We start from the raw sequence: 21,652 nt of genomic DNA on the forward strand, positions 1-21,652 counted from the left end.
AGGAGGCCACGCAGATGGCAATTGGGGAAAAAAAAAAAAAATACCCACAACAGCCAGCATACTGAAGTTGATTCAGAGACAGAACTGAAAATACTATTTATCATTTGAAAACTTTAAGTAGGTTCATTAGGAGACACTGTTGAACCTCACAGTAACAGGTCAAAATATGTCCCAAACATACAAAAAGAGAAAAATGATGGAGGCCACTAACATTTTTCGGAAGAAATTCAGAAGGAGAACAAAAACACACGTGCACAATAAAAAGGATTGAAAGGATGAGAGAAAAAATAATGAACTATAATGCAAAAGAGTGTATCCTTTTACGGGAGCATTGATTATAAATTTATTGCAAGGACTCATGAAGTTCTAGTCAAGGTTAAGCAAAACTAAGCCTTCTGTTGGACCTCTGTGTGCCAGGCGTGATTCCACGTGTCCACTGCATATGTAAACACACGCACACATGCACACACACTCATTTAAACACCACAATGACTCTATGAGGTAGAGACTCTTATTATTCCCACTTTACAAGTTAAAAAAAAAAAATCAGAGCCACATTTAAATTAATTTCCCCAAAGTCATCCAGCTAATTAGTGATGAAGTCAGGATTGAAAGAAACTCAGGCACTCCACCACCAAAGACCATGATGTTAACTCTGATACTATATTGCCTGTCAGCATGAAAGAGTAACGCTTGTTAATACGCAGAGACTCAGATAAAATACCATCCCTTCACCTTACTGGAAGGAAGTATTTCAGCAAGCCTTCTAACCAAAAGGAAGAAAAAGAAAAGTCTGACATATGAAGAGGAAAAGGAGATGTGAATATTAAACCGGGCAATATCCACCTAAATGTTTAGGGGCAGTGTGACTAGGAATGTGTTTTGTGCTGCTAAAGAATCTTTGAAATAGAGGAGACACATGGAAAATGTGAAATAGACAAACCTCCAATAGTTGTTTGGTGCTAAAATGACTAAATTTGAAGGAGAGGGAAGGATAAGTGATTTAAAAGTTTCTAACGGTATCAACCTAGTGGAGAAGACAGTTGGGGAACGGATCACATTGGTGTCTTATTTTCACAACACAAATAGGCGAAAATGTTTTGTTTTAAATGCTGTGAAACAGACATTAATTATTAACAGACTGAGAATGTTCCAAGAACATCCAAATTAACAAGGTGAAAAGAGAGACTAAATGTCAAATGGTCAAAATCAACAACAATCATGAAAAGAAAGGAAACAGTAGAGTGAAATAGAAGAATGTCAACGAGGAAGAAAATATGCCTCTGCTTTTCCTCCCTCAACATGTTAATATCTGGGAATAATTGAGAAGAAGCAGATGGAGAAAAACCTTAATTGTATGACCATTTATTCATAGAGCTTTTAAAGTATACAGAGTGGGTTCACGTTAATTATCTTACTTCATTCCTGAAGTAGCCACTTGAGGTAGTATTGTTTTCATCCCTGCTTTAGATGAAGTGGCCTAGCTAGGGTCACACAGTAATTGAGTGATGGGACTGGCACTGGATTTAGTTTATTATTTCATTCCACACAGTTTTGCTAACCATCTATTACACCAGGCACCGTGCTATGCAGTTATGCACTGGGAACAGAGTGATGAGAAGTGAACAAAACGCCACTCACTCCTGCCATCCATTCATCTGGGCCTCCTTGTGCCACAATTGGAGTACAGAGTCTCTGCTTGAGTTGGACAGGGCAAGGTGGGAACAGGACCCAGAGCGGTGTCCTCCGGTGGCTTCACACTAACTCACACTCACCGTTGGTCCTGCCCATTGCAAATGTCCATCCCAGTAGCTGTGTGGTTCTAGATGACTGTGCGCATCTTAGAGCAGCATCTGCAACCATACACTTGGCCTAGGTTGTTCATCACCAACTTTGTGTACCATACATACACATGCGCATGCTCTCTCTCTCTCTCTCTCTCTCTCTCTCACACACACACACACACACACATTCTTCAAACACATGGGGCAAAGTCTTTGCAAAATTAATCCAAAAATGATTTCCCCAGATCTGAAGCATGACCGTCATCTCTTTGGGCAGCATAGTTCCCCTTGTGAAGAATGTGGTGGGAATTGCTTAGAATGCTGCAGAATAGGAAGGTGAAGGGGTTAACTCTGCTCAGCCACAGTGTTGTCGTTGTGATCCTGAGAATGGCTGCCAGAAAACTCTCGGACTCATCTTTTTCATCTCCTTCTCAATGATCAGATAGACAGTCCAGTGTAAGACATGATAGCAGAGTTCAAGGAAGCATTCCCAGGGCATTGCCAATCATTTCTGTCCTTCTCCCTTTTCCCTTGGATAATTGCTGAGAGCACACATCACTGTCGTTAGCTTTTCCAGCTGCTCTGTCCCTACCCTCCATACCCAAATCTTAGCCTGTATAAAAAGTTGGTAGGTGCCAGCCAAGTATGAACTGAATTGTTATAACAAAAAGTTGGTGGATCAGGAAAATGGGAAAGGTTTAATTATTCATGCCTGGTAAGTGAATTTTTATCTGGAACAGTAGTGTCTCTCCACGAGGCAAAAGTTACCTGCATTTTCAGGAAAGTGACAATGAATTAATTCAAAAGAAAATAAGATATTAGTTGAGTAGGATTCCCTTAGGATGAGAATGTGTTATCAGATCCATTATACTAAGTGGGCGTAGGACGTGGTGCTATCTCTGTATGAAACAGTGAGCTCAAGCTAGCGGAGACTGTGTCCTTCCCCACCACCAAAGAATTTATACTCCAATGCAGGTTAACTGAATATATCTACAAACTTTTTAATGAAAGCTCTACATATTTTCAGATAAAAAATTGTTGAAACTGAGGAATAGAGAAAATTCTGATTATTCTTCTATAGTTTTTTCTCTTTTTAGGTAGAAATATGAATACAGCGACTTGTAGAAAGTTAGAAGTATCTCAGATTTAAAGAAGTTAGAAGTTCGTTTTATATACTTCCCATTGATGTTCAAATTATTTATATTTTGAATACTTTAGGTACCACTGTAAGCCAGTTTTCTTTCCTTTGTCTTTGAATGAGATAAGATTATCTAATGAACACCTTATTGTACTCATCAGACCAGTAGTTATTTGCTTTATGTGTCTTTCTTATCAGACTGTACAGTCCAGTGAGGGCGAAGTCTATCTGTTTTGTCCTGAAACAGATCCTTGAGGCTAAGTCCTTGGAATGTAGTAGATGCTCAGTAAATAAATGTCTGTTGACAGATTGACTTACTGACTGACTCAATAACTATTAGTAAAATATACTCATAATTAAAGAAAATTACCCATTTTCTAAGATAAAATTTCCAGCTCTTTAATGATTATTTGACAATTTAGTTCTTATTTGTTTTAATTTCTCAGTTTGTTGGAAATTGACGTTTAGGGGCGCCTGGGTGGCTCAGTTGGTTAAGTGCCTGCCTTTGGCTCAGGTCATGATCCCAGGGTCCTGGGATCAAGTCCTATGTTTGGGCTCCCTGCTCAACGGGGAATCTCCTTCTCCCTTTCACTCTCCCTCTGTGTACTCTCTCTAACAAATAAATAAAATCTTAGAAAAAAAGAAAAGAAAAGAAAAGAAAAGAAAAGAAAAGAAGAAAAGAAAAGAAAAACTGACTTTTACTGATGATGATTTTAAAATTACTGTCCTCAATTCATTCAAAATAGTTAAATTTGCATCGTGGTAAGAGCATTTTATAGATATTTAAAGTCACTACTACCTAGCACAGCACTTCAAAATAACTTGAAGTCATTGTGTACATTTTTGAAAATATGTTAATAAACTAAGTAATGAATTTCTTATATGACAATGTAATCCTACATAGAGGCAATAGGTATGAAAACTTATTTGATTTCCCTTCCAGTGATTGAATGCATTCTGTGAATAAGTATTTGGGGAAGGGGGAAAGATTCTTCACAATATTTAAAATTGGATATGTGAACTGAACACTTGAAATTATTGTTAAGAGTCACAGTAAATAAAAAGTCTTCCGATTTTTAATTGTGTTTTTTGTTGTCTCTAGGAATTATTCATCATCTCCCATTCTTTATTTGATTAATTCCAATTTGGATATGCTTGGTCAGATGATATTTTATTGACCAATAATGCCTTGTGGTTATCATTTAAAAGTTTTATGTTCAGTGACATTAAGAAGAAACTCACACAACAAAAATGAGCTGCAAAAACGAAAGCTTTAAAACAATTCTGAATGGCATTTATTTAACATGTCTGGTATTTTCCAAATGGAAAGAACAGACTGTATGCTATGACACTAGAATTGATCGCAGAATTATTCTCTTCACATTGGTGGGGGAACATAATTTTCGAATGATCATCAAAGAATAATATGCTAAGTTCTTCCAAGTATAAAGCAAATTTGGCATCCTGAGGCTCTATGTTATGTACTTGAATTTGTCTCCAATAAATGTGATTTCTGATGGAGAGAACTATTAATGCTTCAAATTGTTGCCAAACATAATATGAAGAACCACTTACTCAGACACCTGATCTTTAGAATGCAGCATCGTTTGTAACAATTTTAACGCTAACTAAGTACACTTTGATGAGACAGCATTTAATAAAATGCTCATTAATTTCATCATTAGCAAGGGTATGCTAAGAAGTAAGCCAGTTTCTTATGTCACGCCCAATTAGCATCCCATGCTAGTAATCCCATTAGTATTGTTGAATTCACTAATGGAAAAACTAATGGGCATGCTACCAGGGCACATTAATTGGGCACGACACCAGTTCTGGTTTTAATTATTAAACTACGATAATGAAATGTGTGTTTGTAAAATATTAAAATGTTGAAATAGGGTTGAAGAAAATAAAAGAGTATGTAGAGGAAAGAGATACAAAGAAAGTCAACCTAAAAAATTCAAGGACTAGAAAATGGATGTACCAAATGGTCATCTTTCTAGCTGATCGAGTTGTCTATAAAAGTTGGGCTATTGTCCACATGAGGAGCAACCCATCCATCCTCATGGGAAATTGAAAGCTGTTTTTTGGTAATATGAATTTCTATATGTCATACATGTTGCCATGCTCTGTATGAGGCCTGACAGGAGCCAATTAAATGTGTAGAATGGACATGTTACATTGCCGAAGCTATTTTAGGGAAACATAAACAGAAATGTTTTGCTTAAGAGGGTATGACTCACGTTGCCCTTTTGGTGATACAAATCTTCGATTACGTCAAGTAACTATCACTTTTCTCTTTCTGAAAAATGGTATTCCAAAATTATGGGAATTCGGCGAGACACTCCAACAAATGAAAAAATATTTTGTAATATTTTTTACCCAATCTTATTTTGTTTTTTAAAATTTTTTACTGGATTGAAGTTCATTATTGCTAAGAAAATCAGCTTTATTGAAAAAGAAATCTATTTTCATTTAGAAGGTGTAGAGCAATTTTCTGGTGGTTTTTGTCTTTAATAGTAGTAGTAGTAGTAACTGATGGTGACAAAGTTGAAATATCTTCTACTTAGTCATATTTGCTCACTAACACTACAAAGGGTAATATTTTGCTAAATATGATATGCTAAAAAAAGTGTTCACTTGACTAGAAAGTACCGAATGGAAGGGTTCTCTTCTACTTCTCTTTTTCTGTTTCCTCATCCTCACCTCCTTTCTGCTAATCTCTGTTCTTGATGTCTGCCATTTCCTACCTTTAAATTTTTAGGAACTCATTTTTAACTACAATGCTATGACCTCAGATGCAAATATAAATGCTAGATTTCAGACTACAGAGCATTGAGTACAAAGTTTAACTGTAATACTTATGTTCAATATATTAATAACCGGATAATTTTTAGTATGAATCTCACACCTTCTGTTTAATAGCAGTGTAGGGAAGGTAAGAGGAACTAAGTTGCCAGACTTTAGAACAATCTGGATTCAATGGTATTTTATTAGTTTTAAATTTTTATTTCACATTTCTGCCAAAATTTTAAGAGCTAAAATTTTAGAATAGAAAATTCATTACCTTTCTGATTGAATATAAGTGCTCAAAATGCAGGTGTACTTGTAAGAGATTTTTTTTTTTTTTATTCCAAAGAGAAGATCTTTTCAGGTTTGAGCACTGTGGTGTTTACAAAAGGACATCACAGAAATGCCAGAATGATATTAGGCATCAACTTTAATTTTGAGTTCTGTTTGAAACTTATGCATGCTTCCATCATGATCATGTCAAAAGTTATAAATTGGTTTTTAGCAAATATAGAATTATACGCCAGTGAGTTAATAAACATAAATATTCATTCATTCATTCATTTATTCATTCCCCTAAGGGGTCTTCAATGGAAGTAACTACAACCAATGATGGTGGGAAACAATACAGTGATGGCAAATGGCATGAAATAATAGCTATTAGGCATCAGGCTTTTGGCCAAATCACACTTGATGGGCAGTACACAGGTAAGAACATGATATATGCTGATATGCTGATGTTGCCATACTTTTCTGTTGTTTATATTTCTACATTTTTTCTTTCACCTTTATCTCCTCTCAATTGCATCTGTATCGCTATTGAATTTGCCTTTGGAGAGCTCCTAAAATGATGAAGGCTGGCAACCATTTTCTCATTATGCACCGTTTCAGTAAAGCAAAAATAACAGCAAAGTCATCCATAACAACTTTGTCTTTCACAATTCTTTACAATTTGCAAGGGCTTTTACTGATATTCTCTGGTGTTATTTTTGACCTGCAGAAGACAAATAAAGTAAAGCAATTATTATATGCATTTTAGAAATGATGAGCCTGCGTCTCAGGCAAGGTAAATAACTTTTCCCAATTTACACACTTGGTAGAAAGTGTTCTTGGAACACTTCTCCTGTCTTTGAAGTTCAAATTTAGTATTCTTTCCATCCTACCCTCTCTACTGTCCTTATATAATTATAAAACAGTTACAGTACCTGTATGATGATGCAGGCTTTTATTAATGTATTCAGGAAATACATAATTGAATGAGCACCTACTGTATGCCAGGTATTGCTCTAGAAGCTATGCATACGGAGAGGGAAATTTACATTTTAGATGGGAGAGAGGCAGGAGACAGAAAAAATAAATATTGAACAGTATCAGATAGTAGTATATTCTGAAAATAATAAAGCAAAAAAAGAAGAAATTGTGTGTGTTTGTGTGTATTGGGAAGGGAAGGTTTTTGTTTCATAAAGGCTGTTAGAAAAGGCCTCTTTGATAAAGTGACATTTGAACAGCGACCTAAAGCAAGTAGGTGGTTAAGCCAGGAGAATAACCAGGAGAAGACTGTTTCAATACAAGGGAATAGTTGGTGGTAGGGTCCTGAGGTGGGAACATATATATGACATGTGAAGGACCAACAAGGAGGCCAGTGTGGGAAAGAGTGAGTGAAGGGACTAGTAATAGGTTGAAATCAGAGGCTTTTAGGGCTGTATTACATAGGGCCTTGTGGGCTTTTCCTTGGAAAAAGGGAACCCATTGGAGAATTTTGAGAAAGGGGTGGCATGATATGACTTCTGTCTTTAAAAGGAACACTCTAGGGCAGCCCGGGTAGCTCAGCAGTTTGGCACTGCCTTTGGCCCCAGGGCGTGATCCTGGAGTCCCGGGATCGAGTCCCACGTTGGGCTCCCTTCATGGAGCCTGCTTCTCCCTCTGCCTGTGTCTCTGCCTCTCTCTCCTCTCTGTGTATTCTCATGAATGAATAAATTAAAAAAAAAAAACTTAAAAAATAAAAAAATAAAAGGAACACTCTAGCTGCTCTTTTCAAATGATTTTTAAAGGGAACAAGGGTAGAAACACAGAGAACAGTTAATAAACTTCTTTAATAATTATAAAATAATTCAGGCAAGAAAAAAAATGATTTCTTGAACCAGGGAGGTAAAATTGTGGATATCATAAGAAATCTGGATATATTATAAATGTTAAATTAAAAGGATTTGATTCAAGTGGAACAGGGGTTGGCAAACTACCCATGGGCCATATCTAGCTCATCACTGTTTTTATAGTTTTATTGGAGTACAACTATATGCATTCGTTATACATTGTTGTCTGTGGCCATTTCAAGCTGCATGGTCTACAGAGCCTAGAATATGTACTACTTGGCCCTTTACAGAAAGAGTTTGCTAATCCCTAATGTAGAACATGACTGCTAAGTTTGGGGCCTGGGCAACTGAAAGAATGCAGCTGCCATAAATAAGGTTGGCAGGATCATGGGAGAAACTGATATGGAGAGAGATGTTCATGTGAATGCCTTCAGTCTTAGCATCTGTGAGGCATCCAAGTGGAAATATCAGTAGGTTTTTGGATACAACTCTTAGTTCAGGGAAGATTTCCAGATTAAGGATATATATTGGGGATTGTCAGCTAAGGATGGCATTTAACACCTACTTACCAGATATAAGGAGGACTAATTAGAGTGGTTTGGGCTCTGAGAAAAAAAAAGAAAATCCCCCTCCTCCCAAGAAAAGATGGAGTTAGAAATGTTAGAAATCTTAACATGAGATTTTCATTGTTATACAGTATAGCCAGGGACACAGGCCTCTTCTGGTCTTGGGCCTAGTCATTTGCAAGGTGCCCTAGCCCTCTACTCTAGGTCATCCTTCTAGAGGACTTAGGACATCTGTGTATGTGGAGAAAGAAGGAGATCTGAGAGGGGAGAAGGGCTGATCCTTCCAACATCAAAATGTTAGGGCCATGAGGAAGAACCATTGAAGAATGATAACAAAAAAGAGAACCAAGAAAGTGTGGTGTCCAGAAGATCAATGAAGGGTTTAATCATTTGTTAAATTAGTAGAACCCAGATTATCCTGGTGAAGTTGGAATTCTCATCTCCTTTTCCATAGGTTCTTCGGCCACCCAGAATGGAAGCACTATCATTGGAGGGAACACGGGAGTGTTTGTGGGAGGACTTCCACAGGGTTACACCATCCTCAGGAAGGATCCCGGTGAGTTTGCTGGAGGGTAGAAGATTTGTATGTTATCATCAAAATGTACAACGCAATCAAGTATGAAAACATTATTTTAAAATATGAATAATAGTGTTATATTCTATCTCATGCTGTATTTCCTATATCAGTATCCCAAAAATGTCGCTTAGGTCTCTTCTTTTCTAAAGGAACTGTGTATTACTTGCATTTAAATTCTTGGTGCCATCCCTTGATACATGAAACAAGTTTAATAAACTTTTGCTGAAATGAATGATACTAATTTCAGTCCAAGGTATCTTATTTTAGGATTATTTATCAATTTTTCTAAGATTTTAAACTTGAAGCAACACAGAAATGCGAAACTATGGGCTTGATTTATATTCTAAATAGGCTAAAGAGCATTCCCTGAGTCCTGAGCATGTGATCAGCACTGAACCAGTCCCTAGGAGCCCATAGATGAGTAAAATGTGGTCTTTGCCACAATAGAGGATATATAATAGAGGGCATATAGTGCCGAGCAAATGCCATAAGTACTATAATTGAGACTGAGACAAAATAATTCCTATGTTTTTAGAACAAGAGAACAGAAACTGATTCAAAGTGAAATCAATAAAAACTAACATGGATGAAGTGAACCTTAGGCAGAAAAAAGTCACCTTTCCAAATACATCGCTAAGATTTTAGGGTTGTTTTCCCATGTCCTCTTTGAAGGGCATAAGGTCTTCCTAGTCTCTCCCAGGAAGTAAAATATAACTACATAAATATTACAAATGAGCTAGAACCTAGATAAGTATAAATTGTGCATGCATGGTGGTCTTTAGGGAATCCTGATGAAGATCAAAAGGAATAACATGTTTTCAGTGAAACTTGGAGAGGGATATATTTAAATACCCAAGACTGAATATAGTTACCTCCTGAGAAATATCTCTCGAGTAGAGAGGGTTTCATTGGACTACTTTAGACAGAAAAGTCCCTTGAAAATATTCACACACACACAGACACACACACACAGACACACACACACAGACACACACACACACATACACACACACATACACACACACACAGAGGGAGAGCTCTCGAACCTTTGTCCTAGTTCCTTATCCATCAAGCATACTTCTTGGCTACATCCATGCACCAGGAGGGGAGCATACCCTGATACCAAGCACCCTTCCTGTAGAGGACACATCTTCAGTATAAATAAATAATCTTATATTGTGCATATGAATTGGCTTTGTAGAACTTTGATTGCTGGTAAATACCTTCCCTAGAGTCCAGTCATACACTCCAAAGCTGAGAGCTAAGCTTTGCATTGATCCATAGGGACAGTGCTGTACGAAATGTTTCTGTTTCTCTAATTTTCTCATTTGCCCACTTTCCTTTCCAACCCTCTATTACCACCCTGTTTGCTATATTCATAAACCCCGCATCTGCCCGGTCTAGAGTATCCTAAAATTAAGGTCAACATTACATTAATTCCTAAATATGAAATCGAATTATTGACTTCTGTGTTTAGCAGACTGGTTCATCACGATGAAGAAACTAAACTACAAACTAATAGATCTAATAGAAATACTTCCTTCAAGTCTTTTAAAACTTTTTACCACACTTTTATTTTTAAGACTAGATGAAATCTCATTAGTTCAGAAGGCAATACTCTGGCTACTACTATAAACACAAATTTTTTGCATAAACATCTGTTTCTGCATATATGATGGGTCCGAACCAAGGCTAAACATTATGATTGTTACCACGTAGCGTAGGTGACAGTGTGGTGTTTATGTGAATCATCAGGAGGTTTGCAGTAAATAGGTGGTGAGAGCTAGCTCTTGCCTACTTCTTTTATTTTAATGGCTCATAAAATTAATTGCTTGCATTTTTTTTCCAAAATACACATTTCTTGATATCTGTCAACTCCTACAGACATAATCCAAAAGGGTTTTGTGGGCTGTGTCAAGGATATGTATTTTATGAAGAAGTATAATCCCTTTGCTATTTGGGAGCCTCTGGTTTGGCAGAGCGCTGAAGAGCAAGTCAACGTGTATAACAGCTGGGAGGGATGCCCCACTTCATTACAAGATGGAGCCCAGTTCCTGGGAACAGGTAAGCTTCTAAAGTAGGCACCAGTGGTTGCTTAACATGGATGCTCTAACCTTTGCACAATTTAATCTCCCCTGTCCAACTACTTTGACCCCATTTGACCCTAGTATCACAGAAATACTAGTGATGCCATGATATGCATAAATACATTCTCAAAGTCTGAATGTGTAATATAAGTTGTAAGACTTACAAACCTGTATTCGTGTGCCAGACCTCTGCTAGCCCACGGCACTTCTTGGTTTACTTGTGGTAGTGTCAAAAATATCTTTTATTAGTCAGTTGTTTTACTTAGAATGTACTTTTATTCGGAAAGATGTTTCAAAAGCATTTTATTTACCAGGTTAATGCACAAATATCTGCTTATCCTATTATATAGACCGACAGTATTCTCAAGAGTAGAATTTCAGCTATATAATGGGATGAATAGGCCATTAAGGGAGAGCTGAAAGATGTCACCACCATTACTACCATTGCTCCAAAGGCTGCTGCAAAGGCAAGAGGTAGTATCCCTGGCCCACCTCCCCAGCTACAGTCTCTGCCTGGCAGGCACCCAGGGTGAGGGTGTGGAAGGGAGTCCGGTGACTTCGTGGATAGGACTTCGTCAAATACAAGCCCACCGCTGCCTCCTATATTTATAACTAAGCTGGTTACTATTATTAAGTTGCTTAAACTATCTTCAGAATAGAAAGCTAAATAATCTCCCAGTTTGTGCACTTTTCCATTGCTCTTTTCTCAACACTGTCATTACTCTGAATTTCTCTTAGTCAGTGCAATTTGTTATTGTGAACACTGATATAAAACAGTCCTAGTCTTAATCATATCCACGGTGTAGAGAGTAAATTTCTTCCTCTTAAAATGTATGTCAAGTTCATGCTGTCTCTTCTATACATTTCCAAGGGGGATTTTCTTTTTTTTTTTTTTTTAAACTTTTTATTGGAGTTCAATTTGCCAACATGTAGCATAACACCCACTGCTCATCCCGCCAAGTGCCCCCCTCAGTGCCCATCATCCAGTCACCCCAACCCCCCGCCCACCTCCCTTTCCACTACCTCTTGTTCTTTTCCCAGAGTTAGGTGACTCTCATATTCTGCCACCCTCACTGATATTTCCCACTCATTTTCTCTCCTTTCCCTTTTATTCCCTTTCAATATTTTTTATATTCCCCAAATGAATGATACCATATAATGTTTGTCCTTCTCCGATTGACTTATCTCACTCAGCATAAGTGAAATGCTTATTCTTCAGTTCTGTCCACATTGAAGCAAACGGTGGGTATTTGTCCTTTCTAATGGCTGAGTAATACTCCACTGAATACATAGCCCACATCTTCTTTATCCATTTATCTATCGATGGACACCGAGGCTCCTTCCAAAGTTTGGCTATTGTGGACATTGCTGCTATAAACATCGGGGTGCAGGTGTCCCGGCATTTCACTGCACCTGTATATTTGGGGTAAATCCCCAACAGTGCAATTGCTGGGTCGTAGGGCAGGTCTATTTTTAACTCTTTGAGGAACCTCCACGCAGTTTTCCAGAGTGGCTGCACCAGTTCACATTCCCACCAACAGTGCAAGAGGGTTCTCCTTTCTCCACATCCTCTCCAACATTTGTGGTTTCCTGTCTTTATTTTATATAAATTTATTTTTTATTGGTGTTCAATTTGCCAAGGGGGATTTCTTAACCGATTTGTGTCTTCTTTTGCATAGATTTTCCTGATGGCAGGGTCTGTCCTAGTCTTTGTACCACCTTTAAGATGCTGGCAGTAGTGCTTTGCGCATGCTGAAATGCACATGTTCTTTTCTTTAAAGGGTTCCTGGAACTCCATCCATACATATTTCATGGCGGAATGGATTTTGAGATTTCCTTCAAGTTCAGAACTGACCAATTGAATGGATTGCTTCTTTTCGTTTACAACGAAGATGGACCTGATTTTCTTGCTGTATGTTAACTTATTTAGTTAAATTTACTTTAAAATATCAGATATAAAAAAAATATCAGATATAACTTTAAAATAAATAAGGAAAATTGGGATTATGTGTTAATATTATGTATTAATATGCTAGGTTGGGATTTCTTTTGAAATTCACTTTTGTTTTCATTTTCTTCCCTAAGTCATTTTTAGTTTTAGAATCCTGTGAAACATTTTGTGCTTTGGAATCATGAGTTTTTTTTAAATGACCATTGTTCCTGTGGAAATTGTAATTATAATTTTAGCAAAACAGAGTAGTTATGAGGAATTAAGATAATCCCATTTGATTTCCGTATATATATATTTTTTTTAAATATTTATTTATTTAAGAGAGAGAGGATGTGCATGAGTTGGGGAAGGGGCGGAGGCAGAGAATCTTCAATCAGACTTCCCGCTAAGTGCAGAGCCTGGCACAGGGCTTAATCTCAGGACCCATGATATCATGACCTGAGTCAAACCAATGCTTAACTGACTGAGTCACCCAGGTACTCTTATAATAAATATATAATATTTCATATTATACACATATACATAAAGGTATAAATGTACAGTGAATACTCATGAACCTACCACCCAACCCAAGAACTAAAATATCACTTTTTGCTTTTACTTATAGGCCCTTTCCTAATCCATTTCCCTATATCTCTCTAGAGCTAATATGTAATCAGAATTTTCTGTTTATTTTCCCCTGGCATGTAGTTATAGTTTGAACACTATGTATCAATGCCTAAAAATTCTTTTTTCTTTGACATTCATAAAAGTTACATCATACTCTACCTTTAGGCAATTGTTTTCTTGTACTCAACATTTTTCTGAGTCACTCGTGTTCTCCATGTAGATACACATTTTCATGGTTGTGTAATTTGTCTCTTTTCCTGTCAGTGACATACTGGTTGTTTCCATGTTTTTGCTATGGCAACTAAAGCTGCTATGAAAATTTTTATACATTTATCTAACTACAGGGGGCAAGTGTAATTGCTCTTACTTGCTTTTCATCAGACAGGCAGATAGATACCATTATCAAAAATTAGTATGTGATTAAAGTGTTAATTTTTTAAAAAGCTATTCTAAAGAACATACATAGAATCAAGGGAAAATTATGAGCACTTTAACCTCATTGCTCATATCTAGGCAAATAGATAATAAAACACATGTCTTAGTGATTTTATGATTCTAAGATATTTTCACTTCATTGATTTTGTACATTCCTAGATTATATCCATTTTGCTGACCAGGTAAGTGGAAATATATCTGTTCACATTATTTATTAAAATTTCAGCTTATTTAAAGTATTTATTTGTCCTCTTATTTACTGTTTGCCTCCCTCACTGAAATGTAACCTCTCTGAATACAGGACTTTGGCTGTCTTTACAGGTGCCTACCTCTTGTGCTTATTAAGTGTTTGGTAAACACTGTTGGATGAATGAATGAGTGAACCTGTGAATGAGTTCATGTTGTAGTGACCCTCACTAAGCATTCTTTAATCATCTATATGTGTGTAAATTCTGGGGAGGATGCAAAGATATTTTCCTTAGGCCTTTCCTCTTAAAGACCACTTGCCACTATTGGAGGGTCACACATCCTACTATACCTTCCATCTTCCTCCATTCATTCACTTGGGAAATATAAGACATTTCCACTATATTGAATAGTAATATTAACTTTAAGCTTTAATGAAATAAATCTTAAAGCATCAAAACATTTAGACAAATATATGTTGAGTATCTGCTGTGTGCTAGGCTTGCTTTTCGTATTTCCAAAATAGCTATAAAGGAAGCAGACGTTCCTAGAAATTACATTCTACCCTTCCATATCTGAAGACTTAGGCTTTTCCCAGATTATCTCTCAATAAGAATTCTTCCCATTATCTTAAGTAGCTTCAATATACATGGCTATCCTCTAGAACTTGATTAACTCAGAAAGTTTTCACTGCTAAAATCTTAAATCTCAAAATATATCCTCATAAGCTTTCAGCTCTTGCTCTCTCTTACTGAGTTCACTAAGATGATGAAGCCATTGGCTATCAGACCACTTTCTGTTTAATTTACTTGCTCTCCACCTCAGATACCATAATAGAGCTTTTCAACCATTTTTCCGTCAATACTCTCAACTGGTGTCTTCAATGCCATAACCCTGGGTCAATCAGCCTAGTTTCCTAGCTTTTCTGTCTCAACAGCCATTTTGCTGATCACCATAGGAAAATTGAAATAAGTATGAAGACAGAGTTTTGAGGCTTCTGATTCCTTCATTCAGCAGTATTTCTTGTTTACAGGATTTGTTCACAGATTAGTTGTGGAACATGAAAGAAAGAGAATGTCACCCCTGGAAAACACTACAACCTGAATGTCTTCAGAGAGTTTCATCCCTAGAATGGAAAGAAACATAATCCCTTTATCTTCCAAACTCTCGACCTCCTGCTTTTTTGATGAGTCAAGTCTGGTTTCACCCTCTCCTGATCCAGGAGAACAAATACTTAATTACCATGTTTCCAACCAAAGTTAGTATTTCTAACTCTATTCTAGATTCTATCCCTTTTCCTGCAAGAGCTTGTGCTTGAAATTATCCTCCTTTTGTTAGTTCCAAGGTTCTCCATTGGCTCTTCTCCCTCAACATAGAAAATGATTGAGCTTCATTTATTTTAAATTTTTTTCCTTTGACTTTGAAAATTATTCCTTTGTACTTCCCTCCCTTTCAGTGTCTATTGCATTGAAGGTAATTACTCTGATTAGTTCCACTTTTTTTAATATCACACTCCAATCCTCAAAACTACTATACATATGATTCCTAGTCCTACCACTGCAAAACGTTTTAGTGTTGCCAGGGACCCCTGCATTTTCTAGTCTAGTAGATAATTTTCTATCTTTATCTTAACTGATCTTCCTCTATCTTCTTTTTTTTTTCCTTAACATATTCTTCCCTGCTGACTTTCCAAAATACTAGTTGCTCTTGATTTTTATTAAATCCTTATGGTTTCTCCAAAAAGATCATTGTCAACTTAAAGAATTATATCTACTCTACCTTCCTCTTAAAGTGTTGGTCTGGCTGAGGACTCTATACTCACTCATCTTTTCTTTTGACTGCTTTTACACTGACTGGATGATCTTGTTTATCTTCTCATGAACCTTTTCTATTTTACTGGCCTAGATCTTTATGTTCAACTGCCTCAAAAAATGTTTCTTCTGGGTGTTTTTAGACATCTCAAACTCAGTATGTTTAAAATTGACCTCATTCCTCACTGACAATGATAATATCAGGTCTTCCTTTCCTAGTGCTTTCATATCGTGGTGGTAGTCAAACATACCCAAGCAAGAAAGAGCATGGGTATCCTTGACTTACTTTTTATTCATCTAACACATTCAGATATTTGTCAGGTCTTGCTGAGACTTTAAAAGCTGAGTTGCTTTTTAAAATACTTCTTTGAGTTTTCACTGACCTCACTACTGTTATGTGTATTTCAATGGTTCTCATCATTTTTCTCACAATTGTAGTGATTCCCTAATAGATTTCTCCAGTTCCAGGGCAGCTTTCATTTCCAGTATGAACTTCCTATGACTGGAAGGGTAAACTTTCAGCACAAGATAATAGTGGAAAGAATATAACCTTTGGTGTCAAACAGATGAAAGATGTATGTTTTCCATATCACTCAAATCCTCTGAAACCTTGCTTCTACATACTTGACAGGACTCTTTCTAACCTCCCTCCACCATATGTATCCTCTATCTTACCTAATTTAGTATTTGTTTTCTAAATCTAATGAGTTCATACATGTCCCCATGCCATTGAATGTGCTGATCCCCCTGTGTCGAAGGATACTTCATGGATCTTACATATTTCCGAAAGTTGTAATTTAAACCTTTCCCAGTTCCCAGGGAATAAAATATATATGCTTTCTTTGTTGTCATTGTACTTATTCTTCTCTTGGTTATGGTATTACTCCCAGGTGTTTGCCTCTGCTGTTGGACAACGTGATTCTTGGGAATAGTGTTGATCTTATAGTAGCAGGTTCATGGAACATAGTGGGGGGACTCAATATTTATTGCGTGAATAGACACAGGACTGCTTATCCAATGTGCTTCACAAAAATGATATTTATATAGAACAAGTCTTAATTTTTATCTGGAATTGCTTAATCTTATTTGACATGATTGATCTCAATTTTTTAAGTATCTTATTTTTGCTAGTTTGAGTTCTAACAAAATAAAAACATAGTAGATAAAATAATTTCAAGTACCCATTTTGAAGGGAAACATATGGAGGCATTTCCTTTACCATGAAAATTTGGGTAAAATATATTCGTATTAGAAAATGACACCTTAATCTAAAAGAATACACATAGAAGCAATTACCTTCGTTAGAGATTTAGAATAATAAAACTGAAATATTGAATCAAAATCCATCTTACAAATTTGAAATTGAGTTCACCAAGCAGTTAAAATAAGCTTAATCAGGCTTGACATTTCATTTTCTTATTGTCTTGTCATATTTTTCCCCCAAATTAAATTGATATATGAAGTAGTATTTTCTCATTTTCTAAAAACTCAAGTAAAAATACAGTCATAGTTCAAACTATTCTCTTCATTCAGTCACTTATCTTTTACCTGTGTTGCACCCCCCCGCAAAAAAACATAAATAAAATAAATAAAACTTTTTGCCTACATTCTGTTGTATTACACTGTATAATCATTACTGGGTATGAATCTGTTTGACTCAATACAACATTCTTCATGTCAATTACAAGCTTGCAAAATACTCCATTATATGTTACTCCAGTCCTGCTTAGAATAAAGTGGAACATTTTTATAGAGTGCTTTCAGGGAAATTTGTTGCTTTTCTTCAAGAAATTGACCTTCTGCTCTCTCCCAAACTGCCATTCTGCAGTCTTTTTATATACCTATTTTCTTTTTTAATGTGAAATACAGATAGAGCTGAAGAGTGGAATATTGAGCTTCCGGTTCAATACCAGTCTTACCTTTACACAAGTGGATCTACGGCTCGGGATGTCTTATTGTGATGGAAAGTGGAATAAAGTGATTATTAAAAAGAAAGATTCCCTCATAGCAGCAAGCATGAATGAACTGAGGGAACGTGTGTCACAGTCCAGAGCACAGCCACTGATGGTGAATTCCCCAGTCTACGTGGGAGGAACCCCACAGGAGCTGCAGGACTCTTATAAACACCTGAGTTTGGAACAAGGTAAAGTCCATCTGGAGGAATTCTCAAGTAAATACAGCTCTGGTCCTCCCAGGCTTTGGTGGTTCTGTGTTTTAAGATATAGCAGCAGAGTCAGGCTGGAAGCAATATCTATCCATCCCTTTTTTTGAAGCTCTAAAAGAAAAATCATAGAATATTTCTTCAAATAGTCCTATAGGTTGCCATTAAGAGTGTGCCCTTACACCTATTATAATCAATATACTTATCCCAACTTATCTTCAGCAAATATAATTGTGATTTATGTATATATTTCCTCATGTGTTTTCTGGTTCTTTCTGATACTGATCATTATCTGTAGTCACAGATGAAAAACATAAACTAGGTTGGTGTGTACAGCTAAGGAAAATGGCATTAAATTCACTGGGATTTTTTTCTGACATAACTGCTAATTGTCTCTGCATTTCCATGGAGCTCTCCTCTAGCAAAGCACATGAAAGGCTGGGTGTAGTTGAATTTTAAACATACTGGTGAAAAAAATCTATATTTCATTTATTATTAATAACCATGAGTGAAAGAAAAAGTGCATGAGTGCATGACTTATAACTAAAGCAAGCATTTAACTCATATAATGAATTTGAACATAATCAGAGAAATTATTAATTCAAAAAGGCTGACAGTAGCCGAGCGCATTCTGTGTGCAGAATTCATGGTTCTGAAAGCTTTCCATGAGAATAAGTGGGTCAGCACTTCCTACCAAGCCCATGTGTTTGATATGATCATTTAAATCCCCGTTTTACAGATGAGGAAACTGAAGGGCAAAGGCACTTTCCCAAGGTCAGTAAGCAGTAAGGAAGCCAGTAAGCAGAGAGCAAGCCTTTCTGTCTTGGGCAGCCTGGTTGTCAAAAGCCACTCTCCTTATTAGAGTCAAGTGTTTTCTTTTATGGGCATTGGCCAGTGTTCCTTTTGTGTGAATTGGGGAAAGCACAGAAACTTCTAGGTTGTGAGGAAGCATGCCCCCCTGTAGAAAATGTTCTCTACATATTTCAAAATCTATGTACAGCGAATGGTTAAAATTTCCACAAAGCAGTCTTTGCCTATTTGGTAAGTACATAAAGATTTAAATGCCTTTGAATAGAAAATATATGGCAAGCTCTAAGGAGACTTTTAGAAGGGTACTAGTAAGGAGTTAATGAATATCTGGGGTGTAAGACAGTAATGACATTTTCAAGGCACTTAAGATGTAACAGCAGCTAAAAATATTACATTCATATAAGAGCTTCTCCTGGTTTTCAGGTTTTTGAGGTTAGAAAGAGCTTGAAAACCCTTTATATGAGGAAGATTACTTGATCCTACTTACATCTAGGACAAAAATCCCCTGTGTATGTGCAATTATACTTCTAAAAGTACACAAAAACCCATTACTATGATGGGCATAGAGACTTGGCTTTAGCCAAATTTTAACTGAAATTATAAGACGATCATCATAGAAGTTTAACATATCAACATAAACCCAACAGGGATAATTTAATCTGTATTGTGACGAAGTCTACGATACTGAAAGATATTTTATTTATGGGTAATACTAAATTTTTATCATTGCAGTATCATGCCTATCAGTGGTCCTCAAGCCAATTGATAAAATATGGAAGTATAGAAACTGGAACATAGTAAGAACTCAATAAAATTAGCTGTCATTATTATTACTATTCAAGATACATTGGAATCTCCTGGAAAGGTTATTAAAAATGCAGATTTTATGACCCTATTCCCTACGATTCTGACTCAGATGCTTTGAGTGATACTAATCTATATGGTAACTGCATGTTTTATACAGCGATCAGGAGAATATTCACCATATGGGGGTGCTGCCTGTATGTAGTGAATTGCAATTAAAATTAATCATGTGCACTTACTGTATTTTTTTTAATCCACTATCAAATGGTCTTAAAATGTTCTGTGCTTCTTAATTAGCACCTTTTTTCAGAGGCTCTATTTTGTGGTCATATTAGAGCTATTTTTTTTCATATCCACTAATATTGTAATCTTCCTTTGAATCAATGCAAATTAACTTTCCTCTGTAGTTTGGAAATGCTGGGCAACCTAATTTGCTGAAGATGCGTCACCTCAGATCATGGGCATTTATCTTAGAACTACCACTGGGGACTATCACTTACCTGCAGCGTGGGGGTGATGGTGGCACATGGAATCACAGATTATGCTCTGACCCAAGCCCTGTGTGGAGAAGGCAGGAGTAGAGGCTGGAAGCCAGCCTTCCTATGGGCCAGTGCCCCCATGTTGGGCTGCCTCTCTCAGAAGGGCTACTGTTTTTCTGATTCATCAGCATGGATTTCTGGACCACCTTTTAGTTATTCAGGGGCCTTGAGGTGGGGAGTCATTTTTGATTCTCCAAAGCAAGCAAAGGAGGCATCTCTATTTCTCCCACAGACAGGCCCTTTCCCCTCCTCCTGTCCTAACACCCCTCCCAAAGTTTGAAGGTAATTGAAGAATATGTCCGGTGGAAATTACTCTGGTGCAGAGTTGGAAGAATGGTGACTTAATTGGACAAAACTTTGTCTGCACTAAGATAGCAGAGTGAGGACCACACACTAGAGCCCAGGATTCTTTACCTCCAAGGCCTGAGGTCAGAGTACTACTTCCTAAGGAAGATTAATACTTAGAAACCGTATCCAATGACTCTCTGGACCTTTCTCTTTATCTCCAGAATGAAGGAAGACCACCTCTGTGGCCTTTCCCAAATCTAAAATTTCACCCCATGAATTAATTTTTAAGTCATTTCTTTTTTTTATTAAAAATTTTTAGAATTAGTGAAATATACATAAAATTTACCATCTTAGCCATTGAGTGTACAGTTCAGTGGCATTAAGTATAATTACATTGCTGTCAACCATCAGCACCATCTATCTCTGGAAGACTCTTTCCATCTTGCAAATCTGAGGCTCTGTGCCCTTTACACAATAATGGAGCTTTTCTTGTAACAACGTTCAGATGTTTGCCAAAGCCGCCTTTCCACTGTTCACACTTCGTTGTTACGAAAATGTAAGTACGGAGAAGTTAGGTAACTGAACTCCAAGCTGTCAGGAAATTGCTGCTGGTAAAGAAATCAGAATCCCTAACTTCTGAATTTTCAAGCATATGCTTTTATATTGAGCTTCATTGCTTTCATTTCAACTCACCCAACTTATGTGTTCAAGATAGACGAGCAGTACTGATCAGTGGGGCCTAAAGGAACGTGAATACAAGCAAAGACATTTTGAAAGGAAATAGGCTGCAACTTAATGTGTTAGAAGACATAATAAGACATCATATAAATGCTGAAGAGAACAATTTGCTCGTTGTTACTATTAGCTTATTTTCCTGTTAGGCATTGCATTATGTTTTATTTTCTCTTCCTGCTGATGTGCTTTACTCTTGAAAAGAGCTCAACCTGTGTTTGGACCTTTCAAAGTTGACAGTATTCTGTTCAGAAAGAGTGTGTGTGCACATTATCTCAACTCAGTCTGTCT

The 21,652-nt window shown here is 36.8% G+C and overlaps 1 protein-coding gene across 1 annotated transcript in view; it reads left to right on the top strand.

Moving 5' to 3' along the window:
* The window catches only part of USH2A (usherin), a 693,391-nt gene that overhangs the window by 263,670 nt on the left and 408,069 nt on the right, over positions 1-21,652 (top strand). The window contains exons 22-26 of the mRNA XM_077886665.1: positions 6,294-6,420; positions 8,826-8,927; positions 10,833-11,012; positions 12,817-12,947; positions 17,897-18,170. Of these exons, the coding sequence (XP_077742791.1) occupies positions 6,294-6,420; positions 8,826-8,927; positions 10,833-11,012; positions 12,817-12,947; positions 17,897-18,170 (814 nt within the window). The remainder of the gene's footprint in view (positions 1-6,293; positions 6,421-8,825; positions 8,928-10,832; positions 11,013-12,816; positions 12,948-17,896; positions 18,171-21,652) is intronic.

This window comes from Canis aureus, chromosome 38, assembly GCF_053574225.1.
Source record: "Canis aureus isolate CA01 chromosome 38, VMU_Caureus_v.1.0, whole genome shotgun sequence".
Taxonomy (NCBI): domain Eukaryota; kingdom Metazoa; phylum Chordata; class Mammalia; order Carnivora; family Canidae; genus Canis; species Canis aureus.